This window comes from Podarcis melisellensis (genome assembly GCF_964234715.1).
Source record: "Podarcis melisellensis genome assembly, chromosome: 4".
NCBI lineage: Eukaryota > Metazoa > Chordata > Lepidosauria > Squamata > Lacertidae > Podarcis > Podarcis melisellensis.
In genome coordinates, this window is record NC_138531.1 from 40,277,014 (window position 1) to 40,299,712 (window position 22,699).

The following is a 22,699-nucleotide window of genomic DNA, read 5'->3' on the forward strand; positions in this document are numbered from 1 at the left end:
ATATCAGGGTGGCGCTGTGGGTAAAACCTCAGCGCCTAGGGCTTGCCGATCGCATGGTCGGCGGTTCGAACCCCCGCGGCGGGGTGAGCTCCCGTCTTTCGGTCCCAGCTCCTGCCCACCTAGCAGTTCGAAAGCACCCCTAAGTGCAAGTAGATAAATAGGTACCGCTTTATAGCGGGAAGGTAAACGGCGTTTCCGTGTGCTGCGCTGGTGCTGGCTCGCCAGAGCAGCTTCGTCACGCTGGCCACGTGACCCGGAAGTGTCTGCGGACAGCGCTGGCCCCCAGCCTCTTAAGTGAGATGGGCGCACAACCCTAGAGTCGGACACCCTATGTACAGGCAGGGGTACCTTTACCTTTACCTTTTACCTACAATATCAAAAGGTGCATGCTCCTGAATTTCAGTTGCTGGGAATCACAAGTGATTCAGGTCCTGCCTATGAGCTTCCCGTGGGCAACTGGTTGGCCACGGGGACAACAGGATGCTGGGCAAGGTGGACCTTTGGCCTGATCCAGCAGGTATGTTGTTAGTCCATTTTGGAATGTGAGCCAAACGCTGCCAGTCACAGCTAGCAGGGAAAGGCATGCTTAAACTAACCAGAGATTAAACTCAATCTCTTCTCTGAATCATCCTAGTGCGCTTCACACAATATAGTTTGCTAGTTATTATTTTACCTGTCCACTGGCAATGCCTCTTGAACATTCCTAATCTTAAATTAGCGTCACTTTACTAATGGCATAAGAAGGGCAGGATTGACTGCTATCTTCACATTTACGGTTCCACAACTTGCCCTCCAATGGTCCTATTTCAGCCAGGACTGCCATGTTTTCCAGAGTACCGGCCCCAGGGAAAACGCCAACCTCCAAATGTCCCAGTTGTCAGGATGCATTTGTCTCTCCTTCCCTCCCTCCTCCTTTTCTACCTCAGCTTTTGCATTGTAAATGTCTGTGGTAGCTAAAACTGAATCCCAGCATAAGCACCATCGCCTAGGAAGGTGGAATGTCTTGCACGTATTTTAGGAACCTAATTAGTTATGGAGATACTGAAGTATCATTGTCACCTAACTGGTAAGGGTTTTTTTTGTTAGAGGCAAACGATAGCAGTTGGTAGATCGGGGTGGGGCACCTTGCTTACCTACTTCACAGCATGGAGGTGATTCCAGTGACTGAGGGCCTTACCCCTTTCCCTCTAGGCAACCAGCAGTGATGGCAGTGTTGGGAAACCAGGTGAGCAGCGCTCCCCACCTTGCCTGCCACTACTGGTATGAGTAGGTGAGAAAAGGCATTAGGACAGTGATGGAGCATTTGCTTTGCATGCAGAAGGTCCCAAGTCTAACCCTCGGAATCTCCAAACGTGGCTGGAAATGTCCCCTGTCTGAAACCCTGCAGTGCTGCTGCTGGTCAGTGTAGGCATTTCTGAGCTAGATTGACCGATGGTGTGACTTCAGCATCTTCCCTATGTTTCTTTCCCATAAAGTACAGGCAACTCCCAGTTTACCCGGGAGTTACATTCCAAGGCACAACACATTTAAGTGAAATTGCGTATATTTGAAACACCATTGAAAAAGCCTGCAAAAGCCCCATTCTGTCGCCTGCACATCCCGCCCCTTTCTGTTAGGTTTTTGGGTCGCTTCCGTGTTCAGCACAATGCGTGCACCGTCATGCACTATTAGGACACACCTCAGACAGTTGCTGCCTGTACTGCAGTACTTTCTGGTGCACTCTTTTATTCTGAGTCACGCAACAGGTCACAAAATAAAATTTTAAAGTTCTGTTACACTTTGCAGTGTCTCTCACATGCCTGTCAAGTGCAAAATCACTTGCTCCCAGGGCTTTAATTGGAACTCGCCAGAACTCGGTTCCGGCACCTCTCAGGTGGGCACCGTTGCCATTCTAAGAGAATGAGGGAGGTGTTCATGGTGAGTTCTGGCACCTCTATTTCTAGAAAAATAGCACTGATTGCCTCCAGTAAATGTAAAACTGCATACTACAGTGGTACCTCCGAATGCGAACGGGATCCGTTCCGGAGCCCCGTTCGCATCCTGAAGTGAATGCAGCCCGCATCTGTGCATGCGCGGGTTGCGATTCGCCGCTTCCGTGCATGCGCGTGACGTCATTTTGAGCGTCTGCACATGTGTGAGCAGTGAAACCCGGAAGTAACACATTCTATTACTTCCAGGTCGCCTTGGAGTGTAACCTTGAAAACACTCAACCTGGAGCATATTTAACTCAAGGTATGACTGTACTATTATTTATTTTGAATTATCGGGGGTTAGCTCAATAGATAGAACATAAGACTCTTAATCTGTGGGTCATGAGTTTGAGCCCCACATTGGGCAAAAGATTCCTGCATTGCTGGGGGTTGGGTTTGATGTCCTTCCCAGTCCCTTCCAACTCTGTGACTCTGTGTTTCCAAACGGAGGCATTTCCTGAGTTTTATCAAATGAATGGATGTCGGCTCTACCATGGGATTTTACCCTGATAGGTAAATGGATCCTCCAGGTTCAAAAGCAGTATACCTTGGGATGGTAGTGGGGTGGAAAGTGGGAGAAGGCCTGCTTGTTTCCTTCCTGCCCTGTCCTCTGGCTTGCTGCAGTTGGGAACTGGATGCTAGACCGGGCCGACTTTCAGCTTGTTGCCACATTTGAACATTTAACCTCAGCCATTGATGCGAAGGTGGGAGATGCCGCAGACCAAACAAATCTTTCCACCAGGTAGGAGGCCACCTAAGTGCCTTGATACATGCAGGTGTTTGTAACCGTGGAATCTTAGCACTCGCAGATTTTATTTATTTGGGCATGGCACAGGCTATCAAAATTTATCTTCCAAATGAGGGATGTAATTATATTTTGATAAAGATCCGGCAATCCAGGGAGAATGAAAAGTTAAGGGTTGCTGGGATACCAATGACTCTCGCTTACGAGGTGGCTGTGTGTGGAATACTAATAGGCTGGGGTTGCCCAGCCTTCCTTATCTAGGCTTTTCCAATAGTGTTTGATAACGCGAGCAATCGAGTGCTGTTATTCTGGCAGAGTGATTAAAGATACGACTTGTCTTTTATGAATGAAAAGGTGACATGCGCAACATGGAAAGCAAAGATACGTCCTGCCATTTGATATATTGTGAGCATTCAAGGGTTTGGCATTATAAATTGTGCCTGTATTATTGAGGCTGCAGAAATAAACTTGTGTGTGAGAGAGAGAGATTTCATGCTTCTGTTTCCAGGGTGTGGCACAATGCTTAAATTCTGGAAACACACGGAAGAATAAGGAGGAGCAAAGGACAAATGAATTTATTCCTCCTTTGTATTTTCCTGCTTGTGGCCAGATACCATAGGCTACCACAGCTGTTTGGTGGGGTGAGGCTGCGCCTGGCCACCTCTGCGCTGATTTCTGGCAAGATCTCCCCTGAAATCAGTGCCAGTGCCGGCATCACTTACCTGGCATCACCACAGGCAGCAGCGGCCAGCACTTCCTGATTTGCCTCAAACAGCAAAATGGAATCATTGGCCCTGACCACAGCACATCTTATCATGATTAAATTTGTTAGCCATCCTTTACTATCAGATGCATATGCCATAAAGCAGGGAAGGGGGATGTCAGGTGCAGATGTGGCCCTTGGGACTTTCCTTAGGCCACACCCCTTCTCCTCAGGCCACGCCCATCACCTGTCCTGCTTTGCACCCTCCCTGAGTGTTTCTGCCTGATTGCAATGTGCCCTTGAACTCCCATAATGCTTTGTGCTTGCCTGCAAGGAGTCTAAAGAGGGGTGTCTCTGTAAAAATTAGCTCAGTGCACAGAGGTAAAATTGGCATGAATTGCTCTGTCCATTTTTGCCTCTGATCCCACCCGCCACTGGCATGTCCCACCTCACAAGGTTGTCCAGAAGGGAAAGTGACTGTTGGGCAGAAAGGGATTCCCCATCCCCGACACAGGATGCATGGAATGCAAATCTTTGCTAAGAGGAGCAAGCTCAAACAAATTAATTTGTGGTCTGTGGTTATCAAGTCTGTTAATGAAAATTGAAAATCCATCACAAAGAAATTCCTGAAGAGTGAGAACATTTTAGAAACTATCCAATTTTGGGTTGCATGATTAAGGTTTCAGTCCTATGTACTTCTCCAATTGGGAGCAAGTCCCGTTGAAGAGAGAGGAATGCACTGCTAAGTCAACATCCAAAGAAGCAGGCCATGAATGTTGAAATAAAGAGAGATGGGGACACAGGGGAAGGGTGACAAGGGACCTGTCCCCTCACCCAAGTGAGGGTGAAGGGGAAAGGATGTCTTTCAGATGGATCAATTTGGTTCTTACTCCTATTTCTGATTCTCATTCCCACCAATTAAAACTTAATTTTAAAATCTCAGTTCCTCATTCCGGAAAGAGACATTCAAAATAGAGTTTTTTTGGGGGGGAGGCAAATGTCCACAATTCACTCTGCTCCCAAGCTTCCTGAGTCGACTAGGAATGTATAAAGTAGATTTCTAAGTGTGTTTGGAGGAGCACAGTGAGAAACCTTCCTGCAACTGGGAGCCCTTCCTTATCAGGGTTCCCAGTAATAAGGAACTTCACCCAAGTACCATAATTTAGACCTGGAGTGGCTGTGTGGCCTACAGACTGGGTCAGTGCTAGCCAAATCCTTTTTTGGCTACAAGTCTGTGATACAAGTTCACTAATCATTTCATTGTCTTTTTGCAATAGAGTATGGCAACTTTTGTAATGTGCTGTGCTTTGGGCTCTACTGCTCTAATAAATATATACCACTTAATGGCTCCATAGTTGTTAAAAATGACTGGGTGGTCTCCCTCTAATACTTAATGAACAACATCCTCATTATGAATCTCAGCCAACCATAATTGCCCTCCTTGTTGGCAGACTTAACAGAGATGTGAAGAAGTGTGATAAGTGCTGAACACAGATTGCCATGTGGTGGCAGTGCCTTCAATACAAAGTTCAGGAATAGAGATTGCTTGATGAAGCTCTGGAGTAGCTGAATTTCAAATGCTAATAATAATAATAATAATAATAATAATAATAATAATAATAATAAATATATTGCCCAACTGGCTGGGTTTCCCCAGCCACTCAGGGCAGCTTACTGCATATATAAAACATAGTAAATTATCAAACATTAAAATCTTCTCAATACAGGGCTGCCTTCTGATGTCTTCTAAAAGTTATGTAGTTCTTTATCTCCTTGACATCTGAAGGGAGGCCTTCTGCCTGGTCCTCTGCCTGGTTCCCTTTAGGTAATTAAGTAACTTTTGTAATTTATATATTGCAAGGATTTCTCAAAGGGAAAAACAAAACAAAACAAAAAACATTTTTGCCATGCTGTATTGTTGCCAAATCTTGTGACTGTCTCTTCACATGAAGATTCCTGAACAAAAATAATATGGGACACTTCTGAAAATGTAATATGACTGAACCCTAGAAACACATGGTAGAAGACCAACTGACTACTGTAGAGTCTAACAGAAGGCATTATACTCTTAGTTATGTATTAAACATGTACAACTTATAACGCACCAGAGTTCAGATTTAGATGCAGGCAGTAAGTTTGCAAATATATGGCGCAGTCATCCACAGCATCCAAAACTTTTATCATCTTACTGTATCTTCAGTGAATGCTCACAGCACTGAATGTATGCTAGAGCATTCTTGTATTTTGGACTGGTTGTGGCTAGGGATGGATGGACAAATCTAGCTGGTTTCTGCCAGTTTCTCATTTTTCCATCCTTAATTTCAGCGAACTCCTTTTCACATGCATTTCTCCCGATATGTTTTTGTTATGTAATTTTACCTAATAAATGAACATTCACAATCTATTTTCCTCAATACAGGGTAGCTTTCTAAGTTCTTTTCACTATAACATGCATTTATGTGCACTATTTTGGTTAAAGAATTACATCGCCAAATTTTGGAGGAGTTTGAATTTCAAAGGATAGCTGTGTCTCAGTTCGCACCTTGAGTTGGGAATTTGCAAATCAGTGCAAGTTTACAATGCAAGCAGAATGAATTCCTTCCCCTTACCTAGCTTTGGCTGTGAGGGAAAACATTCTGCAGAAGAAACAGTTGGAGTGTGTGAATTGCCTGTTTCTTTCCTTATTTCGTTGGTGTGTGCGCTTCCATTTCTCTGTTGCTTTAGAAGAAAGGTTCATTGGTGTAGGAGGCAAGCATCATATTTTGTAAGTCAACTAATTCCCAGCTAGTCTGCTTAGCCACAGAAGTAGAGCAACAATAGAAGGCTTTCTCTGTAGGCAGTTACCTTGTTATCCACTGGTAGTCCAATAAAACTGAAGAGAGCTCTGACACCGTGGTGACCTTGCTGAAATTCTTTTACAGCCTTTGCTTTGGGAAAGGCCTGTTTTGTTCCCTTGTTCCTTGTTTGTGCCAACATTTGTATTTGATCTCTTGCTGGTTGTCACTAGTAAGCCAGGACCTGAAAGAAGTTGCTTTCAATTCCTCTGCATGATCAAAGTCTCTTCGTGGAGTTTATGTGGGTTTCTTGCCTCTCTGTTACATAACAAAGCAAAAACCTGCCACTTAAAATGACAGCTTCAAATTTCTCAAGGAAGGAAGGGATGATGGGAAGGGATCACTCCAATCGCTTGAAGAATATAAAGAGGGTGGGAGTGTGTATACACACACACACACATGTGCTCTGGGGTTCATTTGCGCTGGCCTTTGCGAGGGAAAATGAAATTCTGCAGTTTTATGCCTACAAACCAGGAACCCTTCAACCGTCTTGGGAATTATGCCAGAGCTTTCCTATACTGGTGTGGTGGTTTTTTTCCCCCTTCTCCATTTTGCTTACTAAGTTGCTTCTCCAGACAGATTTGCTTCTGCATGTATCAGGACCAAGCGCAGAGAGCGAGTATCGCAGCACATGCATTATTGATTGTTTCAAACATATATTAATAGATAAGCATGTTGCGGTACTTCTCAGTGTATTCTGTCACAGTGCATTAGAGCGGATGAGTTGCAGAGGGATTTGTTCTTTGCGGAATACAGTGTGTTTTTCAGATGGGAGATTCCCACCGGCACAGGAAGGCACATATGTGTTGTGTGTGTGTATCTATTGCACATGGACGCAATGCACATACAAGTAGACAATCCATTTTTATCCCTACTCCTCACTTGGAGGGAGGGATTAGAAGGGCAAATCCATTTAGGGAAACAACCTCCCATCTCTCGTCAGCCTTTCACTGCCTTTCTTTGCTACTCAGCACAGGCAAAGTGCTTCTGTGCTCCACTCCCCCAGCTTGAACCCTTTCCTCTTCGAAGCAATCTAGGTCACTAAGTAAAGGAGGAGGCGGGGGACGTGGAGAAAACAGAGAAAAGGAATTGGGTTATGGTGGAACTTTCTAGGAATGAAGCCTACATACATCTCGGGGACAGGTGTTATTTTGTACACAAAGCCTTTGGAACAGCTCGGGCTCATGGCAAGCTATTTGCAATGCATGGATATTACATTCAGGTATGCCTGAGTCAAGTGGTAGGAATGACACTTTGGAGCAGGGTACCCTCCACATCAGGATCCCTCATCATAGGGATCATAGGGCTAGAGAGCACCTCCTTTGAATTCAGAAGGTCTAAGGCTCAATCCCAGCCATCTTTAGTGGCAAAGGTAGCAGATTCTGCAGGTAGCAGGTGATGTGGAAGACTGCCGCTTGAGTCCTTGGAAAGCCATCGTCAGGTAGAGTTAACAATACTGGACTATTCCCCAAACCTTTAGTCACATATTTTGAAACAGAAGGCTCTGTTGTAGAATTTGGCCCGAAGAGCCGCACTCCCATGGATGCCATTATGAGATACCTGAAATCTGTTCATTTGGAGAGCCTCTGTGGAAGTATTTTTCCTACCTTCCCCTTCTGTCTGTGTCTTTTTCACCTTCCTCCTGTGTAAGATCTACCCACTGCCAATGTTCCTGCGAGAGTACCTCTTCTGTTTTGCAACTGTATGTTGAACCCTTGATGAAATGACAATGGTCCCTGCACATCAGTAAACCTGACCTCTCAGCTTTCTCCGAACTGCCCAAGTGAGGTCTGAAATCCTTCCCTGTGATTCTTCCTCCCTGCTACCATCCACATCCTCCGGACTATCACAGGCCTTAGTCACATTTTTCTGGCTTCTTTGTGTATGGGCTTCTTAGTTTGCTGTGAACGGATCGTCTCTACTCTCTCCAGTTCAAGTAATATTACTGAAATATGGCCCGTGGGGGGTAGGATGCATGATCTCCATGTTTCTGTTGATAGTGATTTTGCATGAGTTAAATGGAGGCCTCCATCTTCTCTCAGTTGCGAGGTAGGATAGCAACAGCATTGGTGCTGTTTTTCATAAGCTCATGTCAGGTTAAGCAGATCAAGACTTGGAAGTTCTTTTATTATACTTGTTTCCTCCCCTGCCCCCGTCCCTGCCCCAAAGAAAAAGAAAATATACTAAAGCAATACAGATGCATATGTATTTATTGTAATAGGTCAAGTTTGAGTAACAAGGAGGGCCGTGGGTAATGACCGAGATGAATGTTTATCAATCAGTTGCAAGTTGGTGAGATTTCTCTACTGACATCTGCCTCTGTTTGCATGAAGCTACATGCCTGAGACTACCCACCGAAAGTAACCTAGGTTAGTCATGTCCATTCCTTTCAATGGGCCTGCTCCCACTCCTACACTAGTCCTACTCAGTGATGAGTACAACCCTTTGTGTCTTGTTTTTGTTGATTATTTGTTTTGCTTTTTTTTTTTTACATGTATCTTTAATAATGCTAGTATGGTTTGCTAGAGTGTCAGACTAAAACTGAGAAGATCTAGGTTCAAATCCCAGAGGCAGATACTCTTTGCCTAGCCTACTTCACAGGGCTGTTGTCAGAATGGGAGAGGAACCAAGCACACTGTCTTGAGCTCCCTCAAGGAAAGATAGGGTATAAATGAAACATTTAAAAAACAAAATTCAGCAATAATGCTTAACATGTTTTTAAAACAAAAATATAGCAATTTCTCACAGTTCAGTTTACCAAACGATGACAAAGGATATGTGAATAACGTGGTGTATAAACTCAACCTGGTTTTAATCCCTGGTAGCCTTCATACTATGGAGGTTTTTTTTAATTTAAAAAAGGCGTATTTGCAAATGTTCGCGCTTGGGTGGCTTTAAAATTTATTTATTTTTATTCAGAAAAAAATCTGAATGGCTTAATAAAAAAAAACACAACACAACCCATTTCAGTGATTTACATAAAATAACGATCAGCAATATACAGATAAAAGCAACAAAATGGCAAAACCCAATTATACGTAATGAAGCTATATGTCTGGGTAGGCATACTGGAATATCCATATTACAGTATAGTGAGGGTGCCTGCTTAATGTTAATAAGCAGGGAGCTCCAAAGCATAAGAGCTGCCATGCTAAATAATTTTTTTGACTCCTCACAGATGTGGAACACCATTATATGGCACTTGCAAAACTGCACGTTCTGCAGATTGAAGAGGTTGAGTAGGCAGGTATTTGTGCAGTATCTGCGTATTTGGTCAGGTTTTTGAAAAAACCCAGACCCTAATTAGTCACCTAGGAAAGAGAAAGAAGTGGCTGCACATATGGCAGCTTCCAATATATCGGCGGTGGCCAACTTTTCAGAAGAGCTGAGCAGCCTAGGTGAATGGAATCGTAACTCATTTTGGACCCCCACAAGGGTGTTGAGGCCTGTTGAAAAACAGGCCCACTACAGCATCCTGCTTCTTGACAGGATAATTGAAGCATGTGGTTTTGTTGACCTTTAGTTATCAAAGATGGCCATTCCCAGAGCCATTAACATAAATAAAACACCCTTTCAGCAAGCGTTTCCAGATGCCACATAAAATGGCCCATAAGCTCAACTGATGTGAACAGCTGCTTTCCGTTCCAGCGTGCTTCCTCTGCTGCAGGACTCAGTGAGCTCTGGCTTGGAGCGCCCTTGGAATGGGCACGTCGAGGTGAGACATGAACGAGTTCCAGAAGACCTTCGGAAGCTTCTGGAAAGTTATTTTGGCATGTCTAGCAGCTGCTATGTGTGTGCATTTATTACCAGGGGAGGCTGGTCCACAAGGGCAACTGGGGCACTGTGCCACCAACCCCAGCCTGCCCTCAGCAAATCCTCATCTGCTTGCCTTCTTACTTACAACCAGTCCAGGCCTTGGCTGCCTGCTTCCTCCATTTTAGCCTCAGGCTTGACCTTACAGAACTCAGCAGGAAGAAAGATGGGTGGAAAAACAGAAGTCATTGGCTCTGCCTTTCATTGGCTATGGTTCCTGTGGGACCTCTTGCCTTGCACTTTACAAGGGATATCAGCCACCGCAGCTTATTACTAATAGTTCCCTATGACAAATTCTATATAATACTGCTAAAAATGATAATTACTAATAATATACAAGTATATGTTTGTTTGTTTGTACAGTTCTAAATGTTCTAAATGCTTAATATATATACATTATCCTCTTTCAGTCCTGGGAGGCCAGTCTTATATTACAAATGGGGGAACAGAAACAGGCCCACTGCTGACTTAACACATTTCCTGGTCTCTTAACAAGATATTGGAATTTAACCCAAGAAAATCTTAAATAAAAACTTCTCTTTTTTTAGAACCCCCCCCCCCCCAAGATCTAGAATTGCCACTTACTCTGTACCCTCCCACTTCCCCTTTCAATATCATTTATTTTTATTCATTTCAAAAAAATTATATACCGCTTGGTTGGTTATAATAATAATAATAAAGGTAAAGGTACCCATGCCCATACGGTCCAGTCGTGTCTGACTCTAGGGTTGTGTGCCCATCTCACTTAAGAGGCCGGGGGCCAGCGCTGTCCGGAGACACTTCCGGGTCACGTGGCCAGCGTGACAAAGCTGCATCTGGCGAGCCAGCGCAGCGCATGGAAATGCCGTTTACCTTCCCGCCAGTAAGCGGTCCCTATTTATCTACTTGCACCCGGGCGTGCTTTTGAACTGCTAGGTTGGCAGGCGCTGGGACCGAAAGACGGGAGCGCACCCCACCGCGGGGATTCGAACCGCCGACCTTTTGATCGGCAAGTCCTAGGCACTGAGGCTTTTACCCACAGCGCCACCCGCATCCCAATAATAATAATAATAATAATAATAATAATAATAATAATAACCACCCTCAAAAGTGGTTTACCATAATCCACTGCAGTCCGATGATCATGACTGGCTTTACAATGAAATGTGAAACCAGAATTTGAAGCTGTCTTATAACTCCTGATTAATGCCAGCTATGCCTGCCCAGTGCAGATGTAACTGATGAGCACCAAACCATGGTTTAGGGAATGCAAGCGCCCTGTGAGTTTGCACACTCCTCCCGTAACCTTTCCATCCTCCCTGTTCCTTTCTCCATCCAGTTCAGTTTTTTAAATACCGACAATTAGAGCTGGTTATTTTTGCTGACTATAGTTAGTGCCGAGCCATTGTTTTAAAATCTAGTCGGAAGCAGGATTGCAAATTGTGATTTGGCTTACATATCAGGCTACTATGTAAACTACATCAGGCCACAGATACGGATTTAAATATGATGATAAAAAAAGAGAATGGAGGGGGAATTGTGCAGGATAAAAGTAAGAAGGGGAGGAAGCTGCTTCATCCTAAATCATACAGTTGGTCTCTCTAGCACATTGTTGTCAGCACTGACAGGTAGTGGCTCTGGAAGGTTTCAAACAGGAAACATTCCCAGCCCTGCTCAAAGATGTTCTTCATGAAAAGTACTGCCACTGAGCTGGGAACCACCTCCTGCAAATATAGGGGGATCTTCTGATCCCTTAAATATGCTTAAGAGATCAAGAGACCTTGGGCCATATTCAGTGCTACAGCTCTGCTGTCACAACAGACTTAAATGAGCACAGCTGTTTCCTCTCTCTGGCTATGCATCCTGAGAATCAGCTCCAAAGGGTTGGGAGACCCTCCAGAGCATATTTGGGTGTGTGCAGGGGGGAGAGCAAATGGAAGACCCGTTGCACCAGCAGAACTACATGTGTTGAGCTTCAGATGAAGCCCATTGCCTCTACACTGGTCCATGGCTGTTTGCCTAAAGCCACCCAAAAAACTGGGAGGTTTACTTCTAGCTCATTGATTTCCACCATTACACCAAACTAGTTCTACAGCACTTTTTATCTGCAAAGTGCTTTACCATTTTTACCACACTTTCCTACATCTGCATGTGAGATTAGTCACTATTGTTCCCATTTTACTGAGGCTGAGAGATAAGTTCCTTTACTTGCCCAGGACCACAAAAATAAGTTATTGGCAGAATCTGGATCCAGAGATCCAAGTCTAATTTTCTAGCTAATGGATCGCAGTGGATATTCCATGCTGCCTTGGCTCAAGAGCTTTAAGAGTGGCTTCTGCAGAATGAGAAGTGACTGCTTTGTTTAGCATGGCCATGCATGACAAGCAACAATGTGTATGCTTTGCCAGCATTATAGACATTAACTTCCCAAATATGGCAGCAAAAGACACAAGCTCTTGCGAGGGGGGAATATCATTGAAGGCATTCTGGGCTATAAATAAAATGTACATCAGTCTTGGCACTTGCCTCCATGAAACATTTATGCACTAATATGCTTGATGTAGTTGGATGTGTTCCCAGCTTATCTTGTATCTGAGATGAACTGGTTCTGTCTTGAAATTAATTTTCTGTTTTTCTTACAATATTCTGTGGCAGTCAATGCTAGAAACAAACAGTGCTCCTGTTGACTCATCATGCAGCTAGATGGGGAAGAATTGGTCCTCCCTCAGGTTCAGCTTGTACAGACATGGAAATACTGTTGACTTGGGAAACACAGGAAGCTGCCATAGAGAGAGTCAGAGCAGAGCCCCTTCTGAGAATTGTCTACAGACTTGACAGGAGCTTTCTGCAGTTTCAGAGAAGGATCTTTTCCATCCTTACCTGGAGCTGCCAAGGGGGACTGAAGCTGATACCTTTTGTGTGCAAAACAAGTGCTTCTCCCTTCCCCTTTGCCTTTCTCTTGCAACAGGATGCAGTTTGGGGACTGTTTTAAAAGGGGTTTCAAATTGTATCAGTGAGGTAAAAGAATACCCGTTTCCTTCCCATAATGTTCTATTGATTCCATGTATTTTTATTTAAAGAATGTGCATGCCCCTTTCCAGATTTGGAGGACACACTTTTAAAAATGAGACCCTTTCTCCTGCATTTCTTAAATATTGGTGCAGCATTGGGAGGTGCACCAACACTGCAGTATGGAGAAAGTTAGGACACTGGTTGCTTATGAATTGTAATCTGTATAATCTGTACAATTCCTAGTTCAGTGGCTTAGTAGATCTGAATGGAGCAGCCCAGGGAATTTGCTGCTTTTAATGAATTAATATGTTAATTAGGAAGAATATTGCAACTGGTTGACTCTTCATAAGAGCAGGAAAGTGGCACTGAAGAAAAAAACCTGCCTGACCCACAGATTACGTCTGTAGGCTTTTAGATACCTTGGCACTGTGTTATCCTGTTGTGAACAAGTGGGGAGTCTTTTGCTTTGAATTATCCGCAGTTTTCTCACACATTTTTTTGTATGGGGGAGTGATTGATCTGAGCCAAATTTTGTGGAGTACTCTTGTCTACGAAAAACTTGTGTACTTGCATAACTACTCTTAGATTCTTTCTTTTATAATCTAGGAATCAGAACAGATATTGTCTTTCTGATTTCTTAACCAAGGCTAGGAGTTTACAAGCATTGCCGTGATTTACATGCTTTCCTGTTTTTTCACTTTTTTCTAAATAAAACCCCTCCTGTGATTTTCTTTAACCGTGTTCTAATGCATAGATGGCTAACCTTTGGCCCTCCACATGCTGTTGGGACAATAACCCCTATCATCCCTGATTATTGATCTTGCTGGCTGGAAGTGATGGAAGTCATAGTCCAACAATACAGGCTACAGATTTGTTACCCTAAACTAGAGTGTAATCAAGCCACAGTCCCCTGAGTTAGGATGTACAGTGATACCTTGGTTCTCGAACTTAATCCGTTCCGGAAGTCTGTTCAACTCCCAAAACGTTTGAAAACCAAGGCACGGCTTCAAACTGGTGCAGGCGCCCTGGAAACAATAGCCAATCAGACATTTGGCTTCCAAAAAATGTTCAAAAACCGGAACACTTACTTCTGGGGTTTTGGCGTTCAGGAGCTGATTTGTTCATCAACTAAACCATTTGAGAACCAAGGTTCCACTGTAATGGGAAAGTGTGATAGGTTTAAAATAAGGAAATAAAAGCTTTCAATATCCTATGGCATGAGAAAAAGGAGATATGAGGATGGAGCCACAACTTGTTCACGAATCAGAAAACCACGGTTTCAATTCCATCTGCACTGGGCCTATGTCTACACTGCACTGGGACTTAACCCTTTCAAGGATGCATTTAAGACTTCCCAATTACAATGAGGCAACTTGACATTTTACATATCTGTCCTTTCCATCCCTTACCGCACTCCATCTGCTGGGGAAAAAAATGTCCCTGACTTTTAAATCATACACACACACACACACACACAAACATTATTTTATTATTTATATACATTAAAATCTCCTCACTTGGGATGCTGGCTAGAATTCTTTTAAAACGTATTCTCCATTTGGTAATTAAGGGTTGAGAAATTGTAAAAGAAGGAAAAGGGAAATGTGAGAGTCTAGGAAAGCAGACAGAGCCGTGGGGGTAACCCCTTGGATCTATCAAAATAAATAGAGCAGAAATCTTTCTTGCTGGCCTTTGTGTTGTTGTTATTAGAACAAACACGCCTGAGTGAACTAAGCCATACTACCTTCAAGCATCCATACACAGCTTAGCTAGAGTATTAAAAAAGAAGAAGAAGAAAGCTGGAGAGCAGAGGCTATGAATGATGGATGTTTATGATCAAGAGTGAAAAACTAGAAAATCTGCTTTTCTTCATTCTTGGGAATTAATGTAATCACTGTATGTGGGCAGCTGTAAACCAGTCCATGTGCTGCCTGTCTTCATGTGACAAAGCTGTTCACATACATTGGCTGTTTGCCCTGTACCCAGTGCTATTTTTCTAGAAAAAGAGGTGCCAGAGCTCACCATGAACTGCTTCCTTGTTCTCTTACAGTGGCAATGACACCCATTTAAGAGGTGCCAGAACTGAGCTCCGATGGGCTTCAGCTGAAAAAAGCACTACCTGTACGTAGATAACTATCAATCAGTGACAGAAGCTGATGCATTTTAAGTGTAGGAAAGAAGGATGACAGTACAGTATAAAATATTTATATCCCACTTTTCATCCAAGGAATTCAAGGTTAAAATACAAAAGATGCAGATTCTTAAAATTTCTTTATTTATTTAATAAAATTTCTATACCATTTGATTGGGGGGGGGGACCTCAAAGCAATTTACAAAGAGAATAAATTAAATTATCAATAATTACACTCAAAAGATAGAATCAGCAATAAACCAAAAGCAGATTAATACATACAGCATCGTTCTGCATGCCTGGATAGGCTTGTTTAAACAAGTGTTTTTAGAAGGCAGCAGTCTGATGTCAATAGGCATTGAGTTCCAGAGGTGCTGCTACACTAAGGTATTGTTTCTTACATTGCTTCAGTTATACAGTTAATAGAACGGCAGGGTCACCTACATTAGCCACTGATGACAGCAAGGGCACCTTGGCTACTTTCAACACCCAATCCTGCAACTCCCATTTGCAGACTCCAGCATGCAGGATCTCTTTACAACTAGTTTCTCCTGGCAACTTCTTCCTCCCACCAACTTCATTGCCTCCATGCTCCTTCCCTTCCTTTGCCAGACTCTGCCAGTACCTGCATCTTGTAATCAGGAACCTGAAAGTGTTTGACTATGAAATACAGAGTGATGGTTTTAACTGTGGTCAAAGATGGGGGATTTGAAGGTACAAGAAAAGAGAGAGAAAAGCTACTTCACAGTTGGTGCATTATATATTTCAAGGCAACATAAGCTGTTGTTATAGTGCTACAGCCTTTTCTGTATTTAAAATATATATTATTAGTATTTAAGTGAAATAGGGCCATTTGCTGAAGGTGCTTAGTAGACTCAAGTTATACCAGTGAATGTCAGAGACTTCCATGTCACAAAACTTATTTTTGTCATTTACACCTGTGTGTCTTCATAAATGTCCTATACCAATAATGTATGCAAATTTACTCAGAGATTTACGGGTAAATGTCAGAAATGTGTGTTAGGAAACTTGCTTGGTTTGCAAACCAGTGATGATTACTGTCATCTTTTATTAGTGTATCATGAAATCTGATCATTGATCAGCTAATATAATAATGGTCTTATATTTTCTGGTGGCTTTCTAAAATTTTAAAGATTAGTGGTAAATGTCAGAATTCATTATGCTTCTGACTGACCTAGATAAATAAAAATAAACCAGTATATCTGAGGGTAAAGCTATTCTGTGTCTAATTTTATATCCATTTTATTCATGCTGTTCTCAAAATGTTTCGGTGAGTTTATTCACATCCATCTCCTCATTCATTTGTTTTTTCATTCATACATACAGGCAGTGGGTTCTCTTCAAAATGATTCTAAAATCTGGTAGAATCATGAACCTTGGCATTTCTTAAACTTATGGATTTGAATTACGACCAGAAAATCACCTTCCCTGTTTCAAATTATAATGCATTTTTAAAAATAGTTTTTAGTGTGTTGCATTGATTTCTGAGCAGATTTGATGCATTTGAAAAGACTTGACTGCTCCATTATGAGTGTGAGTTAAGTGTCCTTTTCTCTTTGGTTCTGCAGCTGTCTCAAACCTGGATGCAGAGAGTAAACTGAGTGTCTACTATCGCGCCCCTTGGCATCAGCAAAGAAACATTTTCCTTCCTTCCACCCGACCAGCTTGTGTAGCGGAGCTGCATCGCCATGCAAAGCAGAACCTGCGAGCCTTGAGGAAAGGTAAATCATTTCTGTGTAGTCAGTGAAACAGCTTTGCATTCCAGTAGCTCACAGAAGATGTAAGGTGGTGTCCAACAAAGTCATTGTCCAAGCAGAATCACTTCTATTTATGCAATACAACTTCCCCTCCCCCCTTCTCCCTGCGCCCATGCACTTCCCACATTGTTGTTGTTTAGTCGTTTAGTCGGACTCTTCGTGACCCCATGGACCAGAGCACGCCAGGCACTCCTGTCTTTCACTGCCTCTCGCAGTTTGGCCAGACTCATGTTTGTAGCTTCGAGAACACTGTCCAACCATCTCGTCCTCTGTTGTCCCCTTCTCCTTGTGCCCTCAATCTTTCCCAGCATCAGGGTCTTTTCCAGGGAGTCTTCTCTTCTCATGAGGTGGCCAAAGTATTGGAGCCTCAGCTTCACGATCAGTCCTTCCAGTGAGCACTCAGGGCTAATTTCCTTAAGAATTAAGGACTTCCCACATACCCCCCCCCAAAAAAAAATTTGCTCCAGAGGGGTGGAGGAAACCCCAGAGCAGGTTTTGGAATGACAGTTCTGTTAGGCAAGTATAAGCAATTCCACTCAAACAATTACCGTATTTTTCGCACCATAGGACGCACCGGACAATAGGACGCACCTTGTTTTAGAGGGGGGAGAACAAGGGAAAAAAATTCTTCTGCTCTCTGCCCAGCGCCCCTTCAGCGAAGCGGCAGGAGGCTCTGCGCAGAGAGTGGGAGAATTTTCCCCCTTTTGTTTTCCCGTTCTAAAACAAGGTGCCGTTTAAGGTGCGTTCAGGCGGCTACCTTGGAAGCCTGGAGAGCGAGAGGGGTCGGTGCGCACCGACCCCTCTCGCTCTCCAGGCTTCAGGTTCCTTTCGACCTGCTCTTTGGGGCTGGCGGGGGAAGCCCACCACCAGCCCCAAAGAGCAGGTCAGGGAGCAGCGGCCATAGGCGCGCGTCACCTCTCCAGCTGGGAGAGGGTCGCGGGGGGCTGCTTTAGCCCCGTGCGTGCTCTCCCGGCTGGAGAGGTGACGAGCGCCTATGGAGGCTCCTGCCATAGGCGCGCGTCACCTCTCAGGCCAGGAGAGGGTCGCGGGGGGCTGCTTTAGCCCCGTGCGTGCTCTCCTGGCTGGAGAGGTGACGCGCGCCTATGGAGGCTCCTGCCATAGGCGCGGATCACTTCTCCAGCTGGGAGAGGGTCGCGGGGGGCTGCTTTAGCCCCGTGCGTGCTCTCCCGGCTGGAGAGGTGACGCGCGCCTATGGAGGCTCCTGCCATAGGCGTGCGTCACCTCTCCAGCCAGGAGAGGGTCGCGGGGGGCTGCTTTAGCCCCGTGCGTGCTCTCCCGGCTGGAGAGGTGACGCGCGCCTATGGCAGGAGCCTCCATAGCCGAGCGTCACCTCTCCAGCCGGGAGAGCACGCGCGGGGCTAAAGCAGCCCCCCGCAACCGTCTCCCGGCTGGAGACGCGGGGCTGGGGCGGGGGAAGCCCGAGCTTCCCCCTCCCCCAGAACGGGACCCAGAGCCATGCCGAAGCTGCGCGCAGCTTTGGCATCGCTCTGGGAGCTTTCGGGGCTGGGGGAGGAGGAAGCCCTCCGCCAGCCTCCAAACCAGGTCGGGAGACAGCGGGAGGGCGCGCTGCGCCTCCCAGCTGTCCCCGGAGCTTGCGGGGCAGGCAGCGGGGAGAAGCGCTCTTCTCCCCGCGGCCCGCCTGCAGATCAGGTCCGGGGACAGAGGGAGGACGCGCTGCGCCTCCCAGCTGTCCCCGGAGCTTGCGGGGCAGGCAGCGGGGAGAAGCGCTCTTCTCCCCGTCGCCCGCCTGCAGATCAGGTCCGGGGACAGAGGGAGGACGCGCTGCGCCTCCCAGCTGTCCCCGGAGCTTGCGGGGCAGGCGGCGGGGAGAAGCGCTCTTCTCCCCGTCGCCCGCCTGCAGATCAGGTCCGGGGACAGAGGGAGGACGCGCTGCGCCTCCCAGCTGTCCCCGGAGCTTGCGGGGCAGGCGGCGGGGAGAAGCGCTCTTCTCCCCGTCGCCCGCCTGCAGATCAGGTCCGGGGACAGAGGGAGGACGCGCTGCGCCTCCCAGCTGTCCCCGGAGCTTGCGGGGCAGGCAGCGGGGAGAAGCGCTCTTCTCCCCGTCGCCCGCCTGCAGATCAGGTCCGGGGACAGAGGGAGGACGCGCTGCGCCTCCCAGCTGTCCCCGGAGCTTGCGGGGCAGGCAGCGGGGAGAAGCGCTCTTCTCCCCGTCGCCCGCCTGCAGATCAGGTCCGGGGACAGAGGGAGGACGCGCTGCGCCTCCCAGCTGTCCCCGGAGCTTGCGGGGCTGGCGGCCGGGAGAAGCACGCGTCTCCCCGCCGTCAGCCTCCAAACCACATCGGAAGACAGCGGGATGGTGGTGTTCCGCCTCCCCGCTGTCCCCCGACCTTGTGGGACTGGCGCTGCGGCTCTCCTGAAGCCTGGAGAGTGAGAGTGGTCCGTGCGCACCGACCCCTCTCGCTCTCCAGCTTCAGCGAAAGCCTGTATTCGCACCATAGGACGCACACACATTTCCCCTTCATTTTTGGAGGGGAAAAAGTGCGTCCTATGGTGCGAAAAATACGGTACTTCACTAGTCTCCATCCTATCTCCAGGAACAGCATGTACTTTAGGCTCTTACCTTAACTGACTCTTCTTCCCTTTTATTAACTCTCTTTTGCTTGCTAAGTCATAATTCTGACAGAAGTCAAAAGTACACATGACTGCGTTTGTCTCTGGAATTCTTTATTTTTTACAAAATGCTGTGGAAGCTGTAAATTGAAGTGAGACACCAGCTAGCACATTTGCAAAAATAAGCAAGGTCTGGTCTGGTTTTAAATTGGATGTTGCTATGTTTGTTTGTTTTGTTGCTGTTAATATTATTTTATAGATATGGCTGCTGTGGTACTTTGTGAATCCTATAACATAATTTTTGGTGTAACTGTGATGTTTAGCGTATTTTTTTAGTTGTTTTGTTAAATAGTGTTGCATAGATGGTAATTGTTTGATTTGTGATTGTTTTACTGGTGATTTGTTAAGTATTCTATACAGTTTATGCTGCATTTGTGATGTTCCATTATGTTATTTTTATTTTTTGTTTGTAAGCCGCTTTGGGATTTATTTGAATAAAAAGCAGCATAGAAATATAAAAAATAAAATAAAGGGAAAATACAATCATAGTAGTGTTAAAATTAGAATACACACATTTGTGTGTCTACATCACAACTGCTTTGGCTAAATTTAATCATCTTCTGCCACCTTGTGGCCAAGAGACAACAAGTTGAGAAAAGAGTGAAACAGCAGAATGATCATAATGGGTGAATAGGCCTATTAAAATCAAAGGACTTACTATATAGGTCTGAATATAGGTTGCACTTTCCACACCCAAATCTGACTTGTATAAAACTTTTATGTAGCCTATCATTGTGATTTAAGCTGTGATTTAAGATACCTCATTTTAGGGGTGTGGCCTATATTCAGGGGTAGCTAATATTTGAACCAATATGGTAAGTAACTTGATTTATTTCATTCAGTCTACTCTGGGTATATCTTAGTTGAATAACACTCTAGAGAGACTAAGTAGTTAATTTGTTCTTGATAACTTCTTGCTTAAATTATTTGATATCCACTAAACTACCACATCCATCATTTGGAGCCATTTGCCTTAATTCACCTGCACTTTGTTCTTAGCAAGTGACTTGGTGGTTGCAGAATTTATATTCAAAAACTAAGAAAATTTGTCTTCATCTGTGTGTTTTAAATGTTCTACCAGGGGTGCAAATTAGTTCTATCTTGGAGTCCAGTACAAGGAGGAGGAGGAGATGTGCAGGAGAAGCATAATATCACTTCAGTTTGCCATCTTTCAAAAAACTGCTAATACTTTTTTCATTGTATGTTGAGAGCTGGTATAGTGTAGCAGCTTAGAGGCTGAGCTTGAAATCAGGCTTCTCAGCTCCTGCTGGGTGTTCACTCTACCACCTTATGGCAAGGATAGGGAACCCCAGGCCTGGAGGTCAAATACAGCCCTTCAGGTCTCTCTGTCTGACCCTGGACATTGAAAGTCGTATCTGCTCCCCAGCCATACCTCTCACTAGCCCTGCTTTTCACCCTTCCTTGAGTGATTTCTCCTGGAATACAGGTGATTCCCCACTTACGTGGGATTACATTCCAGGGTCCCACATGCATAAGTGAAATCGCATTAAGTGGGGAGCACCCTCTAATAATCTTTTAAATGCCCTCTCTGCTGCTATCTCTTCAATCCATACCAAAAATGCTGTCTCCAAAAATCTCCACAACTAAGGGCTGGTAGGAGGCTAGAGGTGGTGTAGGAAAGCAGCTTCTACTGCTGCGCTACCCGCACATCAGCTGTTAGGTGGGGAGGCTCAGCAGCATAAACAAAGCCCTGCTGTGTCTCCGGTCTCTTTGAGGCTTCCTCCACCCACACTGATGTCCTCTTTGGGCTCTGAAGAGGATCTCCACATGAGCCATGAGGACTCTGCTGCTCTCTCCCGCCATTTCCAGGTATGAAATAAATTATTTATTTATTTCCCAGCACCACACATATACACTGTCGGACGTACGTCGAAGGAGTATAAATGGGGGTGTCACCAGTCATCATTGCTATTGTTTGCTAAAGAGACTGAACTTTGAGACTGCCTCTTCCTTGCCTAAATGTAGGATAGAGAGGGGTGTGTTAGGATGTGTACAAATATATGCATGTTGCACTGCCCATTTTTGCCAAATAAGGACTTCTCTTATTAGTGCTTTTAAGGATGGGGATTCTCATCACGTGAGAACTGGTCCGGTAACAAAGCTTGCTCCCTCCTATGAATATCCTCGAGATCATAGCAATGTGCACACTTCCCATGAACTGCATCTTGACCAAAGTTTAGGCTTTTCATGGCAGATTATTTTAAAATACACATCAGTCTGAACAATTTTCTTATTTCCTGTTTTTGCTAAACAGAGCAACGAAACTGGAGTGATAACAGGGAACAAAAGGTCCTGGGCCAAATCTCTGTGGTGGCTCCCCCATTTCCCTCCCTCCCTGTGACCTACACCCAGAAGAACAAAGAGACAAAGAACCATCCCTTGCTAAAAGTAAGTTATTCCTCTTCCCCAATACTCTTGGTTATTGTGGCAAGGGCTGCCAGCTTCTAATCCACATAGAACATCTTTGCCTTTAATCATTATGTGGCTGAGATTTGCCAGACAGTGGCAGGAGAAACAGCATCTGCTAAACCTCTTATCATACTGCTACTGAAGGCACAGAGATATCCCTTAAAAGTCAAGACTAATTATCTGGTGGTTACAATAACTAATCATGTTTATTATCATCTAATTTTCCCAGTCCCCTCATTATGTTTCTTTAACCATCCCAGGCATTTTTAAAATGTTCACAGTATTCTTTGCCTTGGTCTTAGCTGTAAAATTAAAAACAGGCCTATGTCCAGCCGATATGCAGTCACTCCACTGGGAGAGCAATGCTTAGCATTCATATTACTCATGTAGAAAGGTACAGCTCTAAGAGTTCAGAACTGAGGAGCCATATTAGCCCATTAAAATGGAGGGCACGGTGCTGAGCTCTCCCCCACCCCCTGCCCGCCTCTCACCTTCCGTTGTTCATCATTGTGGCGCCCACTTGACTTGGTACCCAGTGTGGGCGAACCAGTCACTCCCCTAAATCCACCTATGGGGGCAAGTCATATCCTGCCTCTTACTTTATTGCACATTTTCTAAGTGTGCCGTTTCATTTACACTAATTCTGCATGAG

At 45.0% G+C, this 22,699-nt stretch overlaps 1 protein-coding gene across 4 annotated transcripts in view; it reads left to right on the plus strand.

Annotated features, from left to right (window-relative positions):
- The window catches only part of NHS (NHS actin remodeling regulator), a 242,351-nt gene that overhangs the window by 198,530 nt on the left and 21,122 nt on the right, over positions 1-22,699 (plus strand). For all 4 annotated transcript variants that reach the window (XM_081907518.1, XM_081907519.1, XM_081907521.1 and 1 more), the window contains exons 2-3: positions 16,777-16,929; positions 21,893-22,026. In XM_081907518.1, the coding sequence (XP_081763644.1) occupies positions 16,777-16,929; positions 21,893-22,026 (287 nt within the window). The remainder of the gene's footprint in view (positions 1-16,776; positions 16,930-21,892; positions 22,027-22,699) is intronic.